The 23,933-nt window shown below is 39.0% G+C and overlaps 1 protein-coding gene across 2 annotated transcripts; it reads right to left on the reverse strand.

The window, feature by feature from the left end:
• Nucleotides 1-676: 676 nt before the first annotated feature.
• Nucleotides 677-20,395, reverse strand: LOC111875705. 2 transcript variants are annotated; one of them, XM_023872159.2, is made up of 7 exons: nt 19,610-20,395; nt 16,061-16,238; nt 14,340-14,545; nt 13,246-13,320; nt 7,404-7,511; nt 5,699-5,876; nt 677-2,932 (listed from the first exon to the last, which is right to left on the reverse strand). In XM_023872159.2, exons 2-7 carry the CDS (start codon nt 16,230-16,232, stop codon nt 2,751-2,753), a joined length of 921 nt encoding a protein of 306 aa, XP_023727927.1. In that variant the 5' UTR covers nt 16,233-16,238; nt 19,610-20,395; the 3' UTR covers nt 677-2,750. The 2 variants fall into 2 exon arrangements, with proteins under 2 accessions (XP_023727927.1, XP_023727926.1); XM_023872158.2 differs by having other exon boundaries at nt 7,359-7,511; nt 19,610-20,392.
• Between the last annotated feature and the right edge of the window lie 3,538 nt (nt 20,396-23,933).

Here is a 23,933-nt window from a genome sequence, read left to right on the forward strand (position 1 = left end):
AATATGAAATTAAAGCAAATTATTAAAACACATGGCTACAAACAAAAATGATTAAATACAAATATATAAAATGAAGATAGAAGATATTAACAATGCAAAGAAGAGCGTGAACAACAGACAAGTATAATAAGAAATGCTTCTTATACAGAACAATAATGAGAGAAGCATTCTGATTTCAAATGGAAGAAAAGGGGGGGGGCCAGAAAAATAATTTGTCTGGAAAAGAAGCTAAGTGTGGGAGAAAACGCTGAAGGCACAAGGACATGGGAGCATTAGTGTCTTTGATTGGAAGACCTATTGCTGAGAAAATTAAAAAGAAGGATTATTATGTACATGAATTAGCCATGCCCAACTTTATTGAAATTCCAAAATATTCAATGAATTTTTAAGGAAAATTTCTAGTGGTGGATAGATTAAACCAAAAATTAATTATTGGAATAAATTTGTTAGGAAAATTTAAAAAAGATGATTACTTCATAAGGTCAAATGGCAAACTTTACCAACAGTAATGGTATGAAGGTCTTTGTGGCAAGAATAGGCAAATAATACTCTCTGAGGTGGCATTAGAATGGTAGATTTCATTTATGCATGATGACTCTCTGCTGTCTAGTATGCACACTGTGTTGCAAACTGGGCAGATATTAGACAGACGACAGGACAGTAGCATAAGGCTAGATAACACTTTCAATGGCACATATTTAATAAGCATAATTATTACAATTGTGTGGGGTTTTGCAAAAATCAATGCTATTTATAAAACTATTGTATAAGACACAATGTGTATATTTTATGAATCACTGTGACCTTTATTCAAGACATCTTTCTCACAAGTGAGACTGAATCCTGGGCATATATATGAAATCTTGAACTAAAAGCGAAATGAAGATCAAGTATGCCAACAGACCCACATAAAATACAATAACAACCTTTATCATCAGAGACTTCTGACCATGGATTTGATATGTTATATGGATTAGGAAAGACCAATAATCTAATATATGAGTAGCAGACAGCATAGCATAGGAAGTAGCCAACAGAACTATTTGCAGTTGCAGAATACATAATACAAGAATTCCATTTTCATTATTCTATATTTTGGTGCCTCAAAAGCATAGCTTCTAACACACATCTATGGTGAACTGTACTGTAAAATCACTGATTTTTGTTTATTCCTCCCAGTTTTATATCAAATAACTTTCTCCCCCATGAAGCTTGAAGTTTCTGTTCACACTGATGGAAGTGAATTGTGGAATGAAAAGTGGCCAGAAAATCTACATCAGTTACAATTACAGCAAGGACAGAGCACTTACCAAACACAATGCACCTTACTTTAGGGTTTCGATACAAATAAAAATCTATGTGGATGATAAGGCAGTGAAGTAATGTGGCCAAACTAATCCACCTTATCAGTAACAGTAACCAGATCGTAAGAGTCTATAGTTCAGAGCATACACAGGACTTAGACCTCTTCGAAAAGTAATTGATACAGAATGACCAACTCTATGAAGCAGCGCTCTTGAGAAGCTAATACTTACTCAGATGATACTCAAATACCCCCTTGAATCCAGTGCACATTCTCACACCCTATTTCTCTAAGATAAATTTTACGTTACCTCTGATCTGCACCTCAGACTCCCAAGTGGTATTTTCTGTTCAGATTCTCTGACAGAAATTCCTCCCCCATGCTCCAACAGCAGACAGATAAAAGATGCAAAAGAATGGTGTGGGACTGGGAAACAACAGATGATCATGAAATGAACATGAATGAAACTTCGTTCAGCAACAGTCAGAAATGTATAACCGAGACTCAAATATAAACGGGGAGGGAATCGTCAATGACAATGACAATGCTTAAACAAACGAATACTTCTAGATTAGAAATAGCTCTATTGGTGGCTCAATTAGGCAACCGACTCCTTATTCACACATTATTTTCTTGAACGCAGTGACTGGATTCATTTGGGTCAGGATAGGGGTAATAAACCTTTGAGTTCCATAAAAGGGAGGGAACTTTTTGAATAGTGGAGTGCCTACTACTTTCTCTATAAGGAATCTATTCCATGAAGTTATGAGGCTGTTAGTGTTAATCAATTATATTATACGACAATATGCCATTAAATGTTTAAACTTATAATTTAGTTTTAAATACATTCAATGTTCTCTGCATGTATATATTTTTTAATGTCATTACCACAATTTTAAACCTGAAGAAATTATGTATATTAAACAGTTAATATGTCAAAGACTCACTGAAGTGATAAATGGCAGATTATTAATTAATTAAACTTTTAATCAGCTGAAAGTTCTGAAATTCAGGCAACAGCAGTACTGATACTATTATTTAATAAAAATTGCTTCAGTGGAACAGTTTATGGACATTTTCCTTATAAATCCAAGGACTATTGAAAGTTCAAGACACTTCTGTGCTATTTGTATTGCCTATTTTACTCTCTGACAATAAAGCCTTGCCTATCAATAATTAGTTTGAAGGAATCCTTGATAAGAGCAACAGGGTACTAGAATGTTGTTCAGCATTTCCCCATCTTTCTCCTGAACAGCATATCTTCAAGCGTAAAATCCTACATCTTCCAATGAAAGGTATGTGCTCTGTTCTTCACCCACACACTGCAACAAGTCCACCTGACTGTGTAAAGTTTCAGAATTGGACGGGCGATAACATGACTAAGTTGGTTCACTTCACCCTGCATCACAGGACTTGTTATTCATTATTATATAACAATATTGGACGATTATACAGCTCTCTTGCTAGACAGCAGTTGTAATTTGGGTGGGGGAGTTTTCAGCTCAAATCGACGTTGTTGCTGTTGTTCATCACTATTTGAAGACACCAAGAGAACATTGTCATCAGCAACATTTGTGTGCATGCGGCGTACATCTGGGTTGAGCAGGGAAAAGGGGTTAGAGCTGCGATCTGCAATGATAACCATCACAATTATTTGACTCATATATATGACACACATAATTAACATACAGAGTGTAACAAAATAATACGTGGTGGGACAGTGTGACCACAATTACCTTAACTGCAAAATCATTAGGATGAAGTCACACCACATGCCATATGCAACAGCTAACGTAGCATAAATAAACATCTGAGCCAAAGAGAAATTCAGTGAACTACCAGTATGGCTGTGAATAGCATAAATGATGCTCTGTGACTGTTCATAACAAACCTTAGTCTCAGGTCATCACTCTTACATAAAAGGATATAATCTATCCCATGTGCATATTTGCTCTCATTGATGACATTTTTTATTAATAATCTGGATAAGTTTCAGACCAATAACTCTGTATATATGATTGGTATAAGAAGGAATGACCACCTTCATATACTTACAACACACTTATCATCCTGTCAGAGAGGGGTGTATTATTCAGGCGTCAAGCTATTTAACATTCTGCCGTCATATATATCAGTTTTAAAAAATGATAAAAATCAATTTAGGTTTGTTTTACGAAATTATTTGCAAAGTAACTCATTTTACTCTACTGACAAATTTGTCAAGCATGCAAGGGGCTCAAAAGTTAAAAGTTAATAAATGGTCCGTGTGCTTGTATTATACGTTGTTGAGACTTGCTTCTTGTAAGTGTGGCAGTACGTATGATGTCTGTGTTTGTTACGAATTTCAATATGTTGTGACATGTCTAACCATTGCTGGGCAATGGGAGGTGGAACAAGTTACCACGAAGGCAGACCCTTGATAAACAGTCAGTTGCCAAATTACGCAACAGTGGAAACGAGGTTACGCAACAGTAAGGAAAGCGGTGTTTCTCCGTACCATGCCGAGTAGAGCTGAAGCGAGCCGAGTTGAAGTGCGCTGGTTGTTATGCAGCGATAAACAACTCTCGGCAGCGTTCCCCAGCAACGCCTTGTAAACACGGCGTCATGCAACAGGGGAGCCCGTGCAGTGACTGTTGGTAGGCAATTGGTAAACATGACGTCATGCAACAGTGAAAGCTATCACATAACTGTTTTCTGTGTTGCTAGTGCAGAAGTTACTAGAGTAGTGAGTAGTGAGCATTGAGCCAGTTACTAGAGACAGAGTAACCAGTCAGTTGCAGTCTAGCAGTTGCCGAGTCGGGTTGTATGGAGTGCATGGCAGTGACTACAGCAGAAGACAAAACTGTGATAATGCCAATGGCATTAACTGTGAGATTGTGAATTGTGTAATTGTAAGAGCAAGAGTTCAATAAATTCGCTACATCCAAGACGGCATGAAGTTATTTGTCGCGTGACAATATTATAATGAAACTGTACTGATGATATGGCTGGGCAGTGTGTGTAGAATGGCAAGGTGTGAATTAAGACAGTGGTTTTTCCATGGCCAATGTGTGTTATCTTGACAACTTGTGCTGTCTGCATGAGGCCTGATTATATATTTTTTTGGACAAAGGACGTATGATGTGTGGTCATCATGAATTTGTAATGTGTGAAATGTTTTATATCCAGCCCTACGGGGAGATGATTGGATCCATTAAATGAAACTAAATGTAAATGTAAATGTAAAGGCTAACAACATCTTATTAATACTGAGGCACCATCTTGGTTCAGCCTGCTACAAGAAGAAAATATGATGTTTATTTCAAGTTACAAGTGGTCACATTTGGTAAGTCATTCAATAGCTGTGCTGCTGCCCAGGATTTTGGTGTAACAGAAAAGATGGTAGAACACTGGAGAAAAACCAAAGACCTGCCAACCAGTATGCTCATGAATATATGTACCAAAAGGAGTAACACCCACAGCAGACATGGTCATGAACAATAATTAAAAAGAAATTATAGTAATCTTATCTTGGAATATAGCTCCAACGCTACATTTTTAATCATAAATTCTGGGGTCATCTTTCATGCCATCCAGCAACTTTATTCTGGTACACTGTGATCCAGCAGAAAATCCCATCACATCAAGTAAAAATCCACAACTCTTATTTACCTGTTCTGGAAGAAATGTTTATGGTTATGACATTACTTGACATAGTATAAGTTAGTATGAAGACAGAAAGGTTTCCCAGTGTAAATTTAGATACGAATATAAAATTTATGCTGATATACTTTCAGACACTTGAGTTGACAAACCTGATGACAGTTCACCAATGAGTGGCAGTGTGATTGTTGATGAGAAAGATCTAAATTACTGGTTAACATTTGAACTCTGTGTGTGCATGTGTATGTGCATGAGTGCACACATGTGTGCATATGTGTATCTCCGACTAGTACCCATAAATTAATGGAAAAAAATTCATGAATAAATTACTTTCAATAAACATCCTTTTTGTAACAGAAAGAGTTAGTAAATGCAAATTCAATTAAATGAGGAAGAACATAACTTAATATCCATATACTGAGTGGTGTTACAGACTTAGTACTGTCCGGATTGATTTCAAAATATATAAAGATTTTCACACATGACACTTCCAACATTCAGCAATATGTCCTATATCTAAAGAAACGAATATGTATGCTGAATTGATAAGCATCCCATGTATCTGCAGTCACTGTGTGTACATTCTCCTTGCCTGAATTACTGCTTCATGTCCCTGCTTAAGGGGTTAACTCATGGGATCTGCCATGAATCTGTTGCCAAAGTATTTACTTTCCTTGACTGTGCCACTGCAGTTTTAAGACTTCATCCTTCACTTTGAGCAAATAGAACCGAGAGCTGAAAATACTGTCATACCTTTAGTGTCACAGCTGGACCGAGGATGTAGACGAGGAGAGATGAGTCTAGAACAAACAGCAGGCTGACTAGATGAAGAGCCCAATATCTCTGCAGACAACTCGTCCAGATTCATGCGAGAATGTCTTGGGGAAACAACCTTCAATGGTGATTTTCTGTCACACCGATGCAAACTTTCCTGTATGGTGTATCAAACTGGCATACAATTCTTTTGATAACCATCAATTTTAGTGCACATATTCATATAATGATATAATTATAGAATAACTAAGACACAATTCTAGGAAACCAAATGTACTATACACACAACATTAGAAAATTCAAAATAATTTGGGCAGTTGATTCCATATTTATTCCTAATCAACTACTCCTCACAAGTCACAATTTCTCAGTCACCACCAAAAAACAATTCCTTAACATACATGGACCATCACATACTTCAGCAACCTTTGGCTGTCTTTAATTAATTTAAAATTCTCTCAGCCTTTACAATTACAAGTCACACTATCCTTCTTCTTCTTCTTCTTCCGCACCAATCATCTGTTCGGTGTTTGTGGCTAGAATATGTGAGCCCACTATCAAAATAACAACTGCCACCAATACAGCAAATGTCAACAATACAACCACCACCACCACCAAAACAACAAATGAGCCAATCTCATCAGCTCAGTACATTTATGTGATGCCCTTGGGTCTTGACTGCTTAGCTGCAACACTGCATTCCTGTTTTCCAAGGTATGACAGAGCCATTTTGCGTTTATATGTCATATCATCTGTTCTTCCAAGCCAGTTACCTATTCTCTGCCTGCTTGTGTGTGAATTCAGTCTCTCAGTGTTTGTATGTCAAAGCAAGTAGGTCGTTTCTTATTCTCTCTAAGATTTTTTTCAATGTTGTATTCCAGCTTTTCTAAATTATATTTTGGCAGACTACTAACATCCTGGCAGAGAGCCTTTGCCATTATCACATTAGTTTTGTGATTGTGTGAGTGAGGAATTCCTATATGTAAGTTATCATTACTGTATTTGGTTTGGGCAAAGAATTATGTTATGTTTCAGGGTAATGTTTTGTTTCAAGCCTGTTACTGCATGGTTCAGAGTGCAATGATGTGTTTCTCTTGTTTAAGTCTTGTAGACTTATACTGTGTAATTTCTTGAGACCTGTCTTGTGTGTCTGCTTTTGTAACTGCTGTAGGAATTGGTTATATTGCAGTTTATCAAGTTATAATTCCAGAGTTATAATGCTTACATACGCATGGTTATTTCATGTTATTGAGCTATAAGTTCATCAGCTTGCTGCCCAGCCCACTTCAGTGTAGCCAGGTTAAATTCTGCTTAAGTCTATGCCCGTCACTTTATGCACATCTGTGTTTCCTTTGCATTTCTGTGCCTAGATCAGTCAGGCTCCATCACCTGCCCATTTTTCCAAGATTCCATATTTTACAGCAACCATGGGACAACAAACAAAGATATGAAAACATACTAATTCTGTAGATCTGTTGATACTCTGTCACAGAAACTGCATATGCCAATTTATACTGTTCTGTCAGTTAAGTGTTTCAATTACAGCAACCCCTGTACTTTCTGAGAGCAATGGAAAAATGTACGGTCGTATGTGCAAAACCTGTCCTCTTTCTACAAATCAATTTCAACTGAACTCTACCTGGCTTGAGTCATCATCACTTGATTGCATGGGGAAGCGGAATACCTTGAAGTTTGGCGACTTGGGCCACGTGGTTGGTGGAGGACTGCGGATCATGTGTTCGTGGATTTCTGGTAATGTAAGTGGATCCACATCAAGATCTGTAGGGAATTCCTAAATATAAAAAAACATATGTTAAATAACTGAACATCAAGTAACATAATTTATTATTTGCCTTTCTTGTATTAAGTAAACCCCCTTAATAATGAGTTTATAATATTTTTAAAAAAGATCACTAAAAATAATATCCACTATAGCCAATTGTAACATAAACCACGACTTATTTTATTTTACATTATAATACTCAGCACTCCAGTATGCATTATATTACAGAAAATCAATCGCTAGACTCATCCAAGTAGCAACTTGTTTCTTCCTTGAAGCACCCCACACTGCTACACACAACTCTCTCTACAAAGCAGGGTGTGGCAGAAATGGTGTAGCCAGTTTAATTATGTGTTCCTTCATTAGGGGATGGCATGGTAGGTGTGATGACTCTATAACAGTTACTTCAGTTTGCCATGAAGCATTGGACACTGAGGGACCATGTGCATGCTGCAGAGCTTTTCATTTGACAGGATCAATTACAGAATTGCAAACAGAATTTAAACAAGATTTACATATGAATGACACAAACATTGAAACACATAACCCTATATTTGAAATACTATACAAAATTACACAACAAAACACTATACCCCCCCCCCAATCTCTCCCCACTCCTCATAACCAGAACATATAAATACAGTAACAATTACACTGCATCAGCACTAGTAAAGACAACACCACACGTCAAGGAGGAAACACAAACCAGGAGAAAGTGAGTACAAAAAGTAAACAAACACAACATAATAATAATAATGATAATAATAATGAATAGCAAACAACATTAATATAGGAATTTATAAATTACAAATAACTAACGTGAGGAACAAGCTGCCAAGGAAAACATCTTATATTTTACGGAAATGATGACACCCTGTGTGAAGAAAAACCATAAGTAACAAAGTATAAAAGAATTTTATCTCATTTTAATTAAAAAGAAGACCACAGCGCATGGCTTTTAAAATGAATTAGAACAGTGAAACAGTGTAGCAGTTTCGACACAATATTAATGGAATATCTGTAAAAAAACACCTGAAGATGGCCGTTTGAGGCCGAAACATTTAGTGTTAGAGTGTGTATTGAAGTGAAAAATAAAAAATGTTGCAATTTGGACGGATTATAGACAAATGGACGCTAATGTTCAACAAGAGCTTAACCAATGGGGAGGAGGCAAGGCCTTCTACAAACACAGTTCACTAATGGGTTACATTATGATGTGAAGAAGGTTCTAACACTCATAAAAGCTGCTTGGCTGACCATGATCTGTTTGCATACCTGAGAATGTTGCCAGAGTGATGGTGTCTGTCAACAACAGGTGACTGAGGCCATCTAATATGCACACTCAAGGATTATGTCTGATAGGAGTACATGGTGAATCTTATATAGTGACCTTAAATTTTACCCATATAAAATACAAGCTGCACCATAGCTCAGCAACTGTGATGATTAGATGTATTTGCCAGTTTATCATCAGTTTGTCAAAATGATATCTGATAATCCAGACATGCCAGAATACATTCTAATATGTGATGATGCACATTTTCACTAGCATGGCTCTTGGATTAAAGTTTACAGTAAGTTACATAAGTAATGCAACATTAATAAGAATTGTAAAAGAGAAACCAGCAGACTTTTTCACTAAAATAGTACAAATAGTTTTCCACTTAAGTAGAAATATTACCTACAACAGTAGCTAGCTGTGAAGCCTGGTGATGGTGGTGCAACAGCATTCACTTTCTCTGATAACACATATGCAACATGCTGCAGTCTCTAGTTCTACTTTTATAATTATTTTGTATCTGAAGGTCTGACAGTGAAGGATGTGAAAAATTTACTGGGGTCAGAGAAATGCAAAGATATTACTTGACTTTCATTGTCATTCACCTGTAATGCACATGAACCCCCACTCTTCATCATATTATTGTGTGTTTGCTAGGCAATGTGACAAGAAATTTTGTGGGTTCCCAGATTTGAACAAATATTTTATTGGAGTCACTTTTTACAGTCGCAAATACAATTATTCTACTTATAATGCCCTTTAGATGTTTCTTTTCCAATGTTACAACGCTTCTTGCACCGCTAATCTTGGCTCATTGTAATCTCTTCGTATCATTTTGTATCTCATCTCATAATCTCTTCGCATCTCATTGTAATCAGGTCTCAATTCTGACCTGTTCTTCCCTTATACCCTACTGTCAGATGGGCTAGAAGACACCTTGTTCAAGGGTTCCATTTCATGTGTTCTATCTGCTGTTCCATTCTTAGAGCAACCAGGTTTCAGCCGGCTGCAGGTACGGATGCAATAGCACGTATTTGCTTTACATCTGCCCATGTCTTGGCTTTGTGGCAGTGTGTACACTGCTCTTGCCAGGGTCACCTTGCAAGAGCACTGGCATTGTTGTGTTTCTGACCTTGATGATGCTCAGAGGTAAAGTTATGCTCTTGTAGGCGCTGTATCCAACGTGCAGTTTGTCCTTCTAGGTTCTTAATACTCATGAGCCAGGTTAGTGCAGAGTGGTCCATGTGCAGGTGGAACTGTTCTCCGTACAGATACTTGAGGAAATGTTCCAGTGTCCTCACTATGGCAAGTAGTTCTTGTCGGGTGATGCAGTAGTTTCTCTCTGCTTTGTTTAGCTTCTTACTGTAGTAAGCTATGACACACTTCTGTCTGTCCTGTATTTGAGAGAGTACTCCTCCAATCCCGAAGTTACTTGCGTCTGTGTCCACAATGAACCTCTCTCATGGCTGTGGGTAGGTGAAAATAGGCGCAGCACATAGGGCTCCCTTTAGCACTTGGAAGGCAGCCTCCACCTTTGGAGTCCACTGGAAGGCTTGCTTCTCTTCCATGAGTCTAGTTAGCAGCTTTGCAATATTAGTGAAACCTGAGATAAATTGCCTGTAATACATACATAGGCCCATAAAGATTCTAATTTCATGCACAGCTTTCATTTTTTCTGGGTCAGTAGATATCCTGTCTGGTGATACAACATGCCCGAGGTACCTGACTTCTTTCTGCAAAAGTTGACACTTCTCCAGGTTGAGTTTCAGGCAGGTTTCTCGGAACCACTCAAACACTTTCTGTAAGTTGAGGAGGTGCTCCTGGAATGTGCAGCCCATTACAATCACGTCATCCAAGTACACGAGACATGAGTCGTACATGAGGTCTTGTAGGACTGTCTCCATTAGTCTCTCGAAGGTTGCCGGAGCACTGCAGAGGCCAAAGGGCATGACTGTGAACTGCCATAACCCTTGACCTATGGAAAACGCTGTTTTCTCCTGTTGTCTGGGTGTACATTGACTTGCCAATAGCCGCTATTCAGATTGAGAGTGGAAAACCATTGGGCTCCAGTCAGCATGTCCAGGGTGTCATCAATCCAGAGCAGTGGAACGCAATCTTTCTTGGTGACATCATTCGGCTTCCTGTAATCCACACAGAAACACACTTTCCCATTCTTCTTCCCAACCAAAATGACTGGGGATGACCAGGGGCTGTCTGATTCTTCTATAATCCCCTGTTGTCACATGTTGCCAAGCATTTCCTTCACTTCCACTTGTTCTGCCAGGGGTACTCTCTTCGGTCGCTGTCGAATTGGTTGGGTGTCTCCCGTAGGTATGCGGTGATACACTTTGTTGGTCCTCCCATAGTCTTCGTTGTCTCCAGCAAAAATGTCCGGGTACTCGGCAGAGTTTCCTCAACTCCTGAAATTCTCTGTTGTTCAGGTGTGACCTGGCTGCTGTGATTACGTCTTCTAATTTTGAGCTTAGGTCTGGTGCCTGGGGCTGCCTCATGCCAGATGAAGTCACTAGTGTTACTGGCTCACAGTGCACCAGAGAGGATCCTCTCATGAGCTTCTGGTCCCGGTGGATAGCACGCCACAATACTCACAAGTTTCAAATCCTCTAATGCTCTCCGCTTGATACTCTTCACATTGCAAGTAAACTATTATGTGTCACGCTGAACATATTTTCTACAGAGAATGCTTTTACTTGAACTTGGATTTTTGAGGCAGGAATAATGCAATGTATTTTTTGAGGACCCAAAATTGTTCAGTCTTTTCTGAAACTTTCTTCAAGTGTCATCACTACTTTGCTGTGGTCTACAATAGTAGAACACCTGAGGTGACTGAGGGAGTCTTTACATCAAACTGCCCATAGAGCTGCTATGATGTCATGATCTTCTCTAAATAATGGATTTACAGCCTTGTCTTCTTGCTAGTCTTTCAACTATTCCCCTATTCCCACCACATCCACTTGCACCATGTGATGTTGCAAAGAAATGCTGCTCAGTGTCCATACCAAAATCATCTTTATAATAACAGGGGCTGGAATTAGTATTAGAATTCTTGTCATTATAATGCGAGACAGCACCATCAGGAAAGTACTAATCTTAGTAAAATTTTTAACTTACCAGAAAGAGATCTATATAATTTGCTTTGAAACAAAAGTATTGCTACAGTATCATGTTTCAAACAATCTGGTATAACAACAAACCTGATGCGCTTCATCACTGTACTTTGTGAATAAGCCACAAATGGATGAAGAGTTATGTGAGCACTAGTCCAGTAAAAACTTTTTACTTCAGCTTGTATGATGGAGCACTTTTCAGAAAAAAAAACTCACATATAGAAATTCATCCAGTTTTAAGTCTCAATACTAGTGTTTTAGAGAGATATGACTGTTGTGATAAAACAAGATGTTAACTTTCATCAGAAGATTTCAGAAAGTCACTACAAGACTGTACACTTATTTCCAGAACTGATCTGTTAGTAATCATCCATTCTCTGTAGGATTAGCAAGTGGAACTGCTGGAGCTAAATGCATTTCAATACTCATTCTGTACAGAAAGTAAATATCTCTGCAATGAACTGTGCCAGTGAGGCATGTTTTCCACTTACAATTCTACTATCTATGAATTTAAGTTGGTAAATAATAATATGAGATGTTTATTTCAAAGTGGGTTTATGTGCTGACCTGTTGCACTTAGCTCATGGTCTGTAATGTACCTGAATAGTCTGCACTATCATGTTGCATGTTCCAACAGTAAAGTAAAAAACTAAAAGGTAATGGCATCCCTGTAACAGGCAATGGAGGCCCATAGGGTTGTGAGATGTTGAGGTTCCCACTTTTTCTAGACAATTGGCTCATAGATGGCGGTAAGGTTGTCAGCCTTATGTGCTGGCTTCCCTTTACTCCCAAGAACATTCAAGAATATTCCTGGTACTCATTTCTGTTAGATGCTGAGTCGACCTCAGAGCCCCAGGGCGGCTGGAAGGATTAGATAAATTGAAAAAAATCCAATGACCTCATTGGGATTCGATCCCATGACCTTCCGGCTTGTAGCATAGTGCCCCAACAGTATTTCAATAAAAGTGTGAGACATCACAAAGAATGGCTAATACTGAGTCTTCTGATTTGAAGTATACATGCAGATTACAAAATACACCACTGAAATGTGCCTGAAGAAACATAGAAGTTTAAAATTTGTAAATTATCTTCTAATTCAGTTTCTCAGCTGGTGGAATGAGCCCCGCTGTAGGACTTCATGGTAAGCTGGGTGGGATGTGATGACTCAAAAATAAGATATCTAATTAATAATATAATACTAATATGTATTATATTGGTGTAAAACTACAATTCTAGGAAAAAGTGGAACTTTGGTTTTACTATGACGGGGTGAAAATTTTGATAAACTGACTGATGAGCGAGATGATGTGAGAGGTTGAGCACGATCGCTCCAGCTTACCTGAGACATAAGATTAGCATCATCTGACTCTGATTCCTCCAAACTGTCAACCAGGCTTTCTCTGCTAGCCAAAACCTATGTTACAAAAAAACAAAACAATATTAGATTTCATGCTTTCATAACAAATAAATGCACTAAAATTCTCCTGAACCAACAGCCACATCACTGTTCAGGAAGTAAATGAGTTCTGGAGACTGTCTCTGATACTGAACATGGAGCCAGTGTCTGAAATGATCATTCTGCATTCAACATCAATGTCAGAATTTCAGAGTAAACCTGTCTCTCTTTGCCTTGCATATGCATTGCATATCATTGCTGCATACAAGGCGAAGGCGAAGCTGTGCATGTGCAGGGGTGTGAGGTAAAGCTACATGTATTCTTAATGGCAGCTCTAGATGGGAGTAAGTGTTAAGTTGGGCTGCACCATAGCTCAAGCAGTTAGTCGCTGGCTTCCCACCAGGGCAGCCCGGGTGTCAAGTGGGATTTGTGGTGGACAAAGTGGCGCTGCGGCAGGTTTTCTCGAAGTACTCCGGTTTCCCCTGCCAATCTTCATTCCACCAATTGCTCCAGAATCACCCTCACCTATCATCTGGGGCTGATACAATAGGCCAGAAGTGGCTGCAATGCAAGGGAGTTAGTCCCATCCCACTAGCAATAAAAAAAGTGTTCAGTTTCATGCTTGAGCTGCTTCATTCTCTGGGAAAAGATGTCCTGGTACACAACTGGATAAGAGGTCAAAGCTAGCTGTAGTCTATTAGGCAACAAGCCACTGTGTCCAGTTTCCATACACAATAAACTTCCCTCAGAAATTCTTAACTAACGTTCTTCTACGTGTATATACTAATTCTGGGTAGCAGCAGTGAGTGAAATGCACAGACAATACATGAATAAAGCTTGAAGGTTTAAAGTGTTAATAAAAAACAGTTCTCAGACTGATGATTAACCACTGAGTTTAAAGTACTGCAGTACTCATGTTATTTAATTACGAAATGTTTCCAGCATGTTTCCTCAATTGACAATTCCTCTTAGCTGTAAAATTATTGTCCCTTGAATTACTCCATCTTAACTCAGTAGTTATGGCCTGACTTATGTACCTTAAGGAATGGATTATCCTGACGAGAAAGTCTCAAAGCTTCCATGTCCTGGTCAATATCACGTGTACGCCCTGGGGTGAGGGTAAGGTTAGATATTGCAGGGGAGGGTGGACAACATTGTGCCTGCACCATGATGTCCACTGCTGTTACTGAAAGGGTGGAAGGAACCCTTGGAACAGCCCCATACTCGTATGTTGGCACAGATGCTGGAAAAGTAAAAGCAAAACTGACCTACAGCACAAATTATTGATCCTTCGTTTATAAAACAACAATTCTCTAACTGCTTAGATTATACAACATGTAACAGGAGGAAGATTTATGAATGATGAAAGAATGTGGAAGGAAGCAGTTATATAAATTAACAATAGCATGACCAGTTATTTATGCCGCTTTCATTTCCTATATAGTTATGTAATTTACTAGCAGACTGTGGAGGTGTATTCACAAGATCGAGACAAAATTATTAACTCATATTTGGACAGGTATCCCACTGGCATGATATATCAAGTGCAGGGTGTCTGCCAGTTTAGATGATGCTGGCTGAAAAATATTTCTCAAATTAGTCAAAACAATTCTCTTGCTAGGCAGCGTCCATAGTATATCTGTACTGCAACGGTTCTAGTGATGGTGTATAACAACCAGAATTACTGGGTTATTGGACTTTGTTCATCATCTGGTATTCTGAAAAACACTAAAGAACACAGCACCTTGGAAGCTGGATCTGTTTCTGTCCTCAGGTGAGGGGGGACATCTACTCTGTTGGGTTTGTTAGAAAGAGATGACATCAACCACTGGACATCCAATGTCAGTATAACTACAACTATATAAACCCCTGATACCAGGTTTTGTCAATGGAAGATAACAGTAAAAATATTTAAAAATTAAAACAGATCCAGTTTCTGAAATGCTGTTGTCTCTAGTGATTTTCAGAACACCAGATGATGGTCAAAGTTAAAAAACCTAGCAATTTGTACAGCAGTTCTGCGACAATTTTGAAGTTTCTATTTATTTCATAGGTTTGTCTTATTCGGGGATTTTGCAAAAGGTGATAAAATAAACTTTGAAATCAAGAAAAATTACATAAAACATATGAACTGAATTAATTTCTTGAAAAACCAGTTAGGCACATTATGCAGACAAGCAAATAGTGTGATGTCAGGTTAATTTTATTTTGTTACGTTTGTTTTGGATCTAATAAATAAAAGATTAATTCTGCCATAAGTTTGGTGTTAAAATTATGAAGCATGGGCAGGGCTTGAGGTGGGGTGGGATGGCATCCCAGTTCTTTTCTAAATGGCTTAAAAGCATCCCGTTACTTCTTTGGCAGTAAATGCAATGTACAATACCCAGGGCTTGAGGTGGGGCAGGATGGCATCCCGGTTCTATTTTCATTCCACCTCAAGCACTGGGTATGGGTGCACGTCAAAAAGGCTACTTGCAACTTAGGTTGGACTAATTGGAATACTTTTATTTCACTTTAGATTACCAGTGTGTTTGTGTTGGGTCTAGTAAGCACAAATGACATTAGAATTCTTCGGGAAGTCTCATGGTAGCTGAAATTATGTTGCTGCATGCTGAAGAATCCTAAGTACACAATCACCATCTTGTAAAGTTTTCCCCAGGAAAGGTATTAAATTATTTGAAGAATGTACCTTAGTACCTGCTATCAGTACAAGTAATGTGAATTTACTTTCTCTCACACGTTGAAAGTCTCTACTCACTGTGATGGTCAGATGACCTGTCCATCTTTACAACAGAAGAAGGATCTTCGAATTCTGCATTACTTTTGTCACTCTGGAATCTCTTACGCTTAAAGATACCAGCCAAGAAAGAAAAGGGTGACTTCTTGTATCCATTCCTAGTGCTTGTCTCACCTGGGGGAATGTGTATCATCCCAGTCTGGAACAATCCAAAAGAAGTGTCTACAGACATAGTATGGAAAAGGGACAGATTGTTTTCCAAAAGTTCAATTAACAATTACAAAAGGCAAATCCATCCAATGTGACTATTTCAGTTTTTCATTTGATGATTCACTAGCCTTACATGTTTCAATCCATTTGGATCATCTTCAGAGGCACCAAACACTTTTTAGAAACCACTATCACAACAGTTGTCATATCAAATACACATGTAATGTCCAAGTACACAATGTTCCACCTATCACTCACAGCAGCCTTTCTGGCTATAGAAATATTTAAAGTTGTTTTAAAGTTTTAAAAAACTTTGTTAAAAATTAAAATACATAAACCATACGGTTCGTGTCAATAACCCCTGTCGTCTCTCTTCAAGGTGGCCGATGTTGTGCCTCCTATGTAACTTGATTAGGGAGATTCTTAATATTGTCCGTTGTGATTCCTTGGCCCGCTGTGCTGTTACTGTTGTGATAGTGGTTTCTAAAAAGTGTTTGGTGCCTCTGAAGATGATCCAAATGGATCGAAACATGTAAGGCTAGTGAATCATCAAGTGAAAAACTGAAATAGTCACATTGGACGGACTTGTCTTTTGTAATTGTAACTGTTAGTGTGACGGACCAAAATGAAACAAATCAAATTCAATTAACAAATTTTCATGTTAACATTTAATATACAATACACAATTCTGTGTAATAAATTTTTTCTCAACCAAGCCATGTGTCCTGCCTAACATACTCCTGAATGAAATATCACCTGTCAAATTTAAATACCACTGAAGAAAGCAGTCTTCTTGGATTTGGCACCGTGTATATCTGGTGTTAACCGATGTTTCGGAGGAACGTATCGCCCACATCTTCAGGGTTAAAGGTAAAAGCTTTACCGGTTCTCATGGTCTCTTCGCTTGCAGATTTCTTATATTTTTTCTTCTACCCTGAAGATGGAGGCGATACGTTCCTCAGAAACGTCGGTTAACACCACATATACATGGTGCCAAATCCCAGATGACTGCTTTCTTCATAGTCACCACCGTGAAAGCCTCAAATCTTAAATACCACTGTTTCATTTTCTGTTTGTAATTACTACTACTGATTTCTAACTAAATACTGTTCATTATAATAATTAGCAAGTTTGGAAATACACAGCCCGCCCTGAGAGCCATATGAGGGCCCTCTACTAAAAGAGCGAAGGAACTGTTAAGTTAAACAGGAACCAGCTACGATGGGTGGTAGGACTACTTACAGGACACTGTCACCTCAAAGGACACCTCTTCAAACTGGAACTAAGTAACAGTACAACTTGTGAGAGGTGTCAAGAAGAAAATGAATGTGAGGCCTTAGCTTATTTAAGATTGCATCACTTGGGTCAATATTTTATGGAACCAAGTGACTATTTCAACATCCCCACGTACAAAATCCTACGCTTCATTCGACGTGCAGGATTGTTGAGGGGATAATCAGAAGGGGAGGCACAATAGAACACTGTGGTCACGGTGCAAGGCCAAGAAAGCCCACCCCTTATACATTCATTCATTCATTCAATCAACTACAAAATAACCAAATTAAACATAAAGGTTAATAATAAAGAAATTATCATCAGAGATGTTCATGTTATTACAGACTTTATCTGTGGCTAAGTCACAGCCAACAGGACATACACTATATTAAAACAAAGCTGAAAAATTTTTCAGTTTATAATGTTTCTGACTGGAACTCTCATATGAACAGTTTCTATATGTGAAGGGCTAGCAATAAAACCATTACCCACGTTCCTCATAAATAACACCTGTATTTCAAATAAAGTGTGCAATTTTAAGTTATCTAAAACATAATTATAATTGTATGTATTATGACTGAAAGAATATGTTTTAACAAAGAACAGCAAAACAGCTCTAGATAAGCTCCAAATATTTTAAGCCAATGACAATTAGACAATATCAAACGGTTGATGAACTCGTTTTATTCTTTGGAAGAATACTTTGATTGTAAATTTGACTCCAATAATCAACTGTGATTATGGTATTGAATGTCTTATATTGTTATTTATATTATTATTTCTATGTAGTGTTATTTGTATTATCAATGACTAATTCCTTATCCTATATGTAGTGGATTTATGGAATGTAAATAAATGATGATGATGATGATGATATCAAACGGTAGGAACATATTAAGGTGTTGGTCTAACTATGTTGCTGTGAAGACTGTCTTTAAAATATTAACATATAATAAATGTTCTGTAAGTCTGACTCTTTATTAATTCTACACTACCCATTTGCCCTATTAATCTGAATTACTGCAGTATGAGTAGATTACCTACTCCAGCCAAATACGTTCTTCGCACAGGTCTACATGCATCTCACACATGGAAATGACAATGTTCATACTTACAGCTAAGGGAACTTGCACTACAAATAATTTGTCTAGTTCTTTCATAGCGATTTCTGGAACATGTACTTCATATACTCTGCCCCACTGAAATGCTCGTACAATTGTAAAACTGCCACATAATAAAAATTACCAAAGAAATGGAGCATAACTTCTTATTAGCATTCATTTCTCACCAAAGAAAATTTAAAAGTGGATCAGTAAAAAGGCAGTTTTCTCAGTGCTTAACTAATTAAGCACTACACCATCAAGATGCATGGGGGAGTGGAAGTATATCTCCACCATTATTAACCTTGGCACTAGTTGGGGGAGTGGTCAGCTTCACGTTCTGACAATTTTGCCCATGGGGAAAGAACCCTCCATACTCTCTGGATAAGATGCTGGGTGGGCCCCAGAAACGGTATGAATGATGTGGAGAGGAGAAAAATCTTGCCCGTTTGGACTCAAACTCGGACTCAAAAGGAAAACGTTGCTCCTTCTTGGGGCAATTTTCCATTAGGATGCAAAATATCATAAACCATTATTAATGACAACTCTCCCTGCACCAAATTGGAGAATATAACCAGGCCCAAATGAAGTTTAAATAATGGGCACAAATGTGCAGCCTGTTATGATGGTAATAGTGCTTTATGAAGCTCCCTTACTTCAATTATTACATTACAGAATTTAGTTCTATACCATCATGAAATACTATTAATGATATGCACTCCCAAAATCCACTACCACAGTATAATATAAAATTTTGGCTTGAACGGCAGCAACGAATATTATAATAAAGGTGTCTTTTGACAACAAAATTTAAGAAGCACTGTGAATCCTTCCTGTCTCCTTCAACACATCCGAGGTCACAAGACTTATAAGAAAGTGTAGGCACACCAGACCAGACCGTTTTCTGCAGTAGGTCCATATCACTGGATATTCGGTATTGACTGGGATATATGATTTTACGAACTTAGAAAGACATTATACACACCTTTGCTACTTTGTTTGCATGATTATATTTTGTACTGCAATTCAGCACGGCATTACTGAAACATTCTTGTTATTCTGCTGGGTACATTGGATTTTACGTAATTCTCTTCCTGCAGCAAACTGCAAAGTCCCACGGCGACGACGCCGACGCTGACGCCAGCTTCGTTCCATTGGACAGGACACCGTTTCTTGCGATGCATAACGAAACCTCAGGTATTAACGACTCCAGACCCGTGATTTATTCGCATAAATGTAAAAAGAACTGTTATGGTCATGGAGAACTTTTCTTTTGAGGTTAAACGCTGTAGCGCCAAGAGCATATAAACTGCAGGAGCCTTATATGACTTATATGAGTCTCTCACGGCATTATGCTCGGGAAGAGCTTAACCGTCAGCGTTGCATGTGTTAATCCAGCTTCTCAATGTTCTCAATTTTGCGTGTCAAGCATGTTATTACTGATTAGGAAATCATAATGAATGGAATCGGAGGGCAACCACTGGCCGTATTCATACCAACTTTCAATTACGTAAATATGTCAACAAGAAGGTGAAACGGGACACACAGCATGGTGATATAAGCTTGACCTTTCCCTAAAGGAAAGTAGGCTAAAAACGGGTGTAATTTCTATAGCTGTTGATATAAATGACAGCAAATATATTACTGCATGTAGACGTTGATTGGTGACTGAGCGAGTGAGTCAGTCGTCGACAGTTGCTGTAGCTAAAGCCGGGAGCAGCTCGAGAAGCGCCGCTGAAACGTCGTTGAAGCCGCTACCGAGCAACGGCTAGGGAATACTGAGAAGACTTAGGCCTAATGTGTACTGTAGTTACAGTGATATTTGGAGTATGTAACTCAGTGAGACTGACGTAGTTATTTGTAGTTACGTTCTATATGTGTTCAATAAATCCGATTACCAATCCAATTCCCTTCTATAGTCACTTCCATCGCGTGACGACTGGTGCCAGAAGTGCGACTGGATTGACAACATCAACTGAATTGGATAGGACTGAATCAATCGAACAAGACGGATGCCTTGCTATAATGAACGAAGGCTAAAATATGAGTCAATAATGAGAAGTATGAGGCCCTTCAAGGTACTCGTCTCCCGGATGCATATCCACAAGCCAGGACAGAGACCACGCAAGAAGAAACGGACTCAAACCTAAAGGAAATGAAAGCCGACCAACACCTGGAAGAAGAAATTAAGGCCAGCAGAGAAGAAACGAAAGAGGAAACGAAGACGGGCCAAGTGGAAATGATATCCACAGTAAGTGCCAGCCAAGGAAGATGGATGACTAGCTAGAAGAAATGAAGGCCTTGCGAAAAGAAAAGAGGGCCTGCCAAGAAGCGACGGAGACTTACCTGGAGAGGGAGGAGTAGCGAACGTAGCGGAGCATTAGGAAATCCCTAAAGAAGAGTACTGGAGGACCAATATGGGGATCGGCATCTAGCCGTAGGGCACCACCGACAGCCGAAGAAACGGACTCAAAGCGATAGTGGGTCCCGGCAGAAGTTGGTCGCTGACCGAGGACGATTGACCCGCCGTGTCATTCCTGCACCACGCAAGGGACATGGTCTTCAAGGACCAGGCAAAGACATGTACCCGGAACCCGTAAACAACCGACGTTCGAGAAGATATTCGGGCGCGACACAAATGCAGCAATGCAATATAGGACCAAGGCAGCTACGTCTAAGGAGAGGATAACCGGTAGCGGTAATGTAAGACCTATATCCATGGCATCATCCGTGTGCAAGGTATTAGAACGGATGAAAACATGTGCATCTCCGGGTAGCTAGAAAAGAATAAGAAATTCTCAGAAACACAATATGGATTTCGGCGAAACAAAGGGTTACAAAGGCAACCTAGCAATATAAACGACTGAAATATGTAGTAATGGAAGCGTTTGAAGAACGGAACACGGTATCGGCCCTATTCCTTGACATTAAAAGCGCATACGACCATGTCCACTACGGCACTTTGATGGATATACTCAAGGCAAGTAAGCTTCTCGGGAAACCTGTTAGCTGTAACCTGGTCTCCGTGAGAGAACCAGAGACAAACTATGGGGGGCTAGTTCTCAAAGACTGGACATACAAGGGCTTACCGCAGAGTAGTGTTCTGAGTCCAACCTTATATTCACTTTATATGGCAGGACTGAAATCTAAAATCAACCAGAACTGCAAAATCCTGGAATACGCAGACGACGTGGCAGTTTATTCAATTAACAGATGTAGCAGAATTGGCGTATCGGAAGTGGAAAAGAGCATACAAAGCACTTAACTTTGGAAAGTGGCTTGGAAATACACGTAGCACCAAAAAATGCCAACTCTGTATCTTCGATAAAAAAGGGACAGCCGATGAAGAGTGGGAGATCACGGTACAAGCGGAAACGGTTTCTTCGGTCAAATAAGTTACATTTTTAGGTCTGCACTTAAAATCTAATTTAGACTGGGAGGACGAAATAAACGCAATAGTTAGGAAATGCGAAAACCCGATGAAAATCGTTAACTGTATGAAGCACACTTGGTGGGGAGCGGACCCCGTAATCTTAATGAGACTCTATAAGGCACTTATAAGGTCGAGAATGGAATATGGAGCGTTTTTATTCCATAAACTTAAGAAGAAACGAGCACAAAAGAGAGAGAAGATACAGTATAGGGTAATATGCGGAGCACTGATCTATAGGAGCAGGACCCCGACCGATGTAATGCTAGCAGAAGCCAAAGAAATCCAAATTTTTAGTACATTCAAACAGTTTGGAAGGAACTATGTGCCCAGGTGTTATACGTTAAACAATCATCCAATGATCCAGCTGCTGGAAGAATTATCAGCCCTAGTTGACAATCCAGGGAGAGGAGAAAATGAACAACCATTCATCAGCGAATATTACATTCTCGGTCATTTAATCCAATGAAGAAACTGTCTCCCGGCCTTCGACTACACACACGGAAGCCTCTTCCACAAGGCCAAGGTATCTTTCAATGAGGGAAGACAAACAAGGAAGCAGAAGATCACGACGAGGAATTCAAAAAGATTTTCCAAGAAAGAATGGGAACCAGCAAATGTTTCGCCAATGACGGCTCAAAAATGGAGGACAAAACATTCGTAGGATTCGCAATAATAGATGTAAAAGATGGTCGTAGCATGAAATTCAGGATATCTACGATAGCGTCCACATTCACGGCGGAAGCGCTAGCAACTGCCAAAACACTAGAAAACATTGAAGAAATTGACTCGGAGCAAAACTTCATGATTTTCTCGGACTCGGCAAGCGTGTTGAAAGGAATTAGTAACTCCTCTACAATAAGCAACACCTAGCACATTACACATGTGCTTAAAGATAGAATAGAGAGACTGGAATCGCGAGGGAAAGAATCCAATTTTACTGGATCCCGGGGCACTACGGAGTGGAAGTTAATTAGAGGGCCGACTTGAAGGCGAAGCAAACAATCAAAGAAGCAGAGATAGTCAATTATTATCACCAGTTGCAGATATTAAAACGCAGTGGAAAAAGAAAGACAAAAAAGAACTTCAAAGTTTTTGTCAAAACACCAAACGGGACAGAGGAGATTGCTACTTTGAAAGGTACTACAGGAATGGCCTGTCTCCGTGGTTCCGACAGATAAAAATGATCCGCCGTGCCTTCGTGTCAATAAACCGTATGAGCAGGACACACCACTCTTAAAGCAAGCCCAAACAGATTTAAAAATGTGTCCACGGCCGACTGCGAATGTGGTGATGGGCTGCAAACAGAGGGACATATCTTATTAGAACTGCAAGCAGTACGAGAACCAACGGGCAACAATGATGGACATTTTGTCTGAGAACAGCAAAAAAGAATACCCAAAGTCAGTTATAGAACTCTTAAGGCTAGAAGAAAAAAGATTTCTGCAAGGCGTCTGTTAATTCATAAACAACATTCCTATATTTATATAAAATCGATATGTAAGAAAAGTAAAAGAAGTAATTATACTGATTATTAACAGTATACTCTCAGATTTTAGTTCAGATCTATATTAAGAATCACGGGATTACTGCTATTATAGAAAAATATGTTTATAAGAATGTGCTACAGAAGGCCAGATGGGCATTGCCTATACCTTTTTGCATTTACAATATTTTTTCTATAATAATAAAACCGCAGCGGCATCACAGAGGACGAATCAGGAGACAGAAGCTACGTCTAGAAAGCGTGAAGATATTATAAGGCCCTCGGACAAACTCTCAAGTTTGAGGTCCTAAAGTGAGCAGTCGGGATTTCCATCGGGTTGCGGAAAGTGAGTGACTGGACACTGTGGAGTTCCCCTTTAAATTATATTGGTAA

This window comes from Cryptotermes secundus, unplaced genomic scaffold (assembly GCF_002891405.2).
Source record: "Cryptotermes secundus unplaced genomic scaffold, Csec_1.0 scaffold478, whole genome shotgun sequence".
Classification (NCBI taxonomy): domain Eukaryota; kingdom Metazoa; phylum Arthropoda; class Insecta; order Blattodea; family Kalotermitidae; genus Cryptotermes; species Cryptotermes secundus.